Source organism: Ambystoma mexicanum, chromosome 5q (genome assembly GCF_040938575.1).
Source record: "Ambystoma mexicanum isolate Mex_15411 chromosome 5q, UKY_AmexF1_1, whole genome shotgun sequence".
NCBI lineage: Eukaryota > Metazoa > Chordata > Amphibia > Caudata > Ambystomatidae > Ambystoma > Ambystoma mexicanum.
Window position 1 is genome coordinate 180,962,285 of NC_090933.1, and position 3,901 is coordinate 180,966,185.

A 3,901-nucleotide genomic window follows, 5' to 3' on the forward strand; every position below is an offset into this window, starting at 1 on the left:
TCCTGGCAGGCACATCGTCAAAAAACCTAAGCAGGCTCCAAATAGTGCAAAACAATGCCCTCCGTGCTGCACTACACATCCCCAAAACTGACCATATTTCACAGGCCAGAAGACTTGTCCACTGGCTCCCAGTCAAGTAAAGAATCAACGTTAAAATCCTCACTCTCACTCACAAGGGCATCAATAACACGGCACCCCTCTACCTATCTGAAACTATAACAGAGAACTCTTCCATCCGTCCCAGAAGAAGCCATCACGCCAACCAACTCTGAGTACCCACTGTAAAAAGAGCCAAAGCCGGCGGAATTGGCTTCCCACACATAGCACTTAAGCTCTGGAATGCCCTCCCCAACTCACTCCGAGCAGAACCTTCTCTGTATTCCTTTCGCAAATCTCTCAAAACCACTCTATTCAACTAACTTCATCCTTCCTTCACCCACACCAGCTCGCATACGTCTGATACGAAATGTGTCTGATACGAAATGTGTCTTGTAATGAAAATTTGCTTTGTAACCATCTTCCTTCCATGGTAACCAGATTATGTATGCCTTCATGTAACAGCGCCACGATGCCCCCGGGCTGACGTGCGCTTTAAATAAATCTGAATAAATAAATAAAAAAAATAAATTTGGTGAAGGTGCCGAGAATAGTTGTTCCCACTATTCTAAAGGGTCGAAGCGCCTTTGCAGACCTCTTCTCGTACGATCAGAGGCAGAGTGGTCTCGCAGGACGACAGCAGTACAGGGTGCCAAACCTTCAGCGGGTCACCAGCGATTCCTCGACTCAGCTTCTTGTTGCAGGATACTTGGCTCCTTCTCCCTTGTTCGGTGTGAACTCAGGAGTTCGACATGGTAGTGGTGTTTTCAGCCTCCTCTTATCCAAAGTTCCCTTCATTCCAAAACGGAGACGGCCCAATGGGAGATCTGCTCACAAACACTCACCCCATACATGGACCTATCATGGACCACGGTGGTCCCAGGCATTCAGGACACTCTAGACTCTCTGGCACCCAGGATGTGTATTGGGAACAGACACCCCAGCCCACATCCTGGAGGCACACACAAGGCAGGCAGAAGCCTGTGAAAGCGTTGTGTTTCGGGGGAAAGTGCATGACCAAATAAGGACTGCCCCGGGTCAGCTCGACCTGGGTGAAGGTGAAGGGGCAAGACGGTCAGCAGACAGGACAAAGAACCTCGTGGCATGGCCATTTTGGAGCCAGGCCACTCATTTGAGCCAAACGCGGTAGGCGCGGGTAACATGGCGAAAAAGGGTTCAAAACACAAGAGAAACAATAGCTGCCACCAGTCCCATCCGTGACACACTTGCACATTTGATAATAAGTCCAGCGAGAGTTTTTAGGGCCTTTGGAATGACTAGAGACCCAAGAGCGCGGTAATGTAAGTTACGGTGCACTCTTTTTTCATGTTGCTCAAAAGCTGCAACATGAGGAAAGGACTAAGGGAAACGAAGTCTCCCAGTACTGACTGTCTTAAGGGCATGTCAGTTTCCCCAGAAGAATTGAGCGAAAGCCCAGAGGAGTGCGGCGGAAGGCTGCGCTTCTCTGGTAAAGTCTAGATCAATGTGTGAAACAACAGCAAAAAGTGTGGGGGTTGCCACATGCAGGGAAAATTACATACAATTAGGAAATCTTTCCTAACACACACTGCATGAAAATCATGGGTTACAAATTTGGTAAACTGCATGCAAACCTATGACTGGAGACATAGCAGTCACTAACCAGGCCATTTCAAAACCAACAGAACATCCACATGCAAAGAACTATATGTACCAGAATGCAACACCCCCCTGAGCAGTGCAAAACACATCAAGGGCGTTAATGTGCAACAGTGTGGCACAATGAGATCTAGGACGTGCATGCACAGACCGACCATTGAGATTCTGACGTCACAGGCAACCCCACTGCTGAGCATCATAACTCGCACCTGTATCCTTATCCCTTGAGGGTGACACTGGCTACCTGCTGCTTCCATGGCTGATGACCACTCTAGGAATCCCCAGACATTGCAAGTAGTGGCATACAACAGGGCCCATGTGAGGACCAGGGTGACAATTGAGTGGGCCTTAGGGCTCTTGAAGGCACATTTCAGATGCCTACGCCGGTCTGAGGGTGTGCTCATGTACAGACCAGAGAAGGTGGGGAAGATAGTCCTGGCCTGTGCAATCTTGCACAACATCTGCGTCAGGAGCAACATACCCCTGAACCCAGAGCTGGACATTCCTCCACCAGAGAATGAAGATGATGATGCAGCGCCAGACGGGCCCATGCACATGCGCATAGAGGCCAGGGACAGGCATATGGACCACCAAGAACTGATAGAGAATTTTCCATCCACTCTGTACACCTCTTGCACCTTTGTAGTCATCATGCACCATCACAGTAAACATTTGTTTTGAAAAAAGGAATGTCCAGTCAGTGATCCAGATGACAACAATGCATTAAATAACAACATAAATGCACATAAACTCTACATCTCCTCCCTTCATCCCTCCCCAAAGTCCCCACTCCCCTTTTCCCCAAACACCACCCTTCCCCCTCCAAGCACCAACCTCACCAAACACCCCGTCCTGCCTGAGGTGCATTTCATCCAACAGCTGTTGTGCAAGTCCGGTGAGCTCTGCATGGCACTCAATTGCACACAGGCATGCATCAAATGAACGGATGCTGGACTGTGGCAGTGGAGAGGGGATGTGTGGTGTTGTAGGGCTGAAACATGGTGTTAGGTAAGGGGTGTCGTCATCCTCCTCTTCCTCATCTGTGGTTGTACCTGTCATGAAAGCCTGGTGGCTGCTGTGCTCATGGTGGTGTGGAGGACACAAAAAGGACAGTGGGGCCGCTGACCACGAGTATGGTGATGGTGGCAGCCACATGTGCTGCTGCTGCTGTGCCACTTAGAGTGGTGGGTGGCGGTGGTGGCGATAATGGCAGTGGGGCTGTCACAGCTGGAGGTGGTGGGGCCTTTGCAACTGCAGGTGGTGGGGCGTGTGCAGCTGGAGGTGGTGCAGCTTTTGCAGCTGGAGGTGGTGGAGCCTTTGCAGCTGGAGGTGGTGGGGCCTCAACAGCTGGAGGTGGTGGGGCTGCCGCAGCTCGAGGTGGTGGGGCTGCCACAGCTCCAGGTGGTGGGGCTGCCGCAGTTGAAGGTGTTGGGGTCTTTGCAACTGGAGATGGTGGAGCCTTCGCAGCTGGACGTAGTGGGTCTGTCACAGCTGTAGGTGGTGAGGCCTTTGCAGCTGGAGGTGGTGGGGTTGCCGCAACTGGAGTTAGTTGGGCCTTTGCAGCTGGTGGTTGCGGGGCCTTTGCAGCTGGAGGTGGTGGGGCCTTCGCAGCTGGAGGTGATGGGGCTGTCCCAGCTAGAGGTGGTGGGGCCTTCGCAGGTCTGCCTGCACGTGCTGGGTATGATGTTGATGGTCCAGTCATATCACTCTCAGAGGACTCTGTGCCTGTTGGGGAGAGATGAGCATGCTGTTAGTCTTCTAGGAGTCAGATCTGCGGGTTTGCATTACATTCATGCTACGTTGTGTGTGTCCTGCTCTTTTCATGTGTCTTCTTTGGTCTGTTTGCTCCGATGCGTGCTTCTGCATGTGGGTGGTGGGTGTACACATTGGTTGTTGTTCTGCCAAGGTGGCTTGTTGTTATGTATGCAGTGGGTCTATGATTCCTATCCTGTTCTTTCTTGTCACGCATGGGCACTCGTCATGTGTCCATGTGTCGGGCGGAACATTTTGCCCACAGTGCTTGTGCATGGCTACATCTGCCAGCATCCCCTTGCATGCGTGTGATCGGGCTAGTTGCTGTGACTGACACGTGTTGGACCTGTTCCCTTGTCCATTTGGAATTTCTCTGCCTGGGGATACATGTATTTGAACTCACCATTTGCATTTA

At 51.4% G+C, this 3,901-nt stretch overlaps 1 protein-coding gene across 1 annotated transcript; it reads right to left on the reverse strand.

The window, feature by feature from the left end:
* Positions 1–2,815: 2,815 nt before the first annotated feature.
* Positions 2,816–3,436, reverse strand: LOC138498235 (uncharacterized). The gene has a single exon (XM_069622095.1). It carries the CDS (start codon positions 3,434–3,436, stop codon positions 2,816–2,818), a length of 621 nt encoding a protein of 206 aa, XP_069478196.1.
* Positions 3,437–3,901: the final 465 nt, after the last annotated feature.

Bases quoted from the DNA above. Each gene is read 5' to 3' on its own strand.
- LOC138498235 (XM_069622095.1), bottom strand. From the start codon at position 3,436: ATGACTGGACCATCAACATCATACCCAGCACGTGCAGGCAGACCTGCG.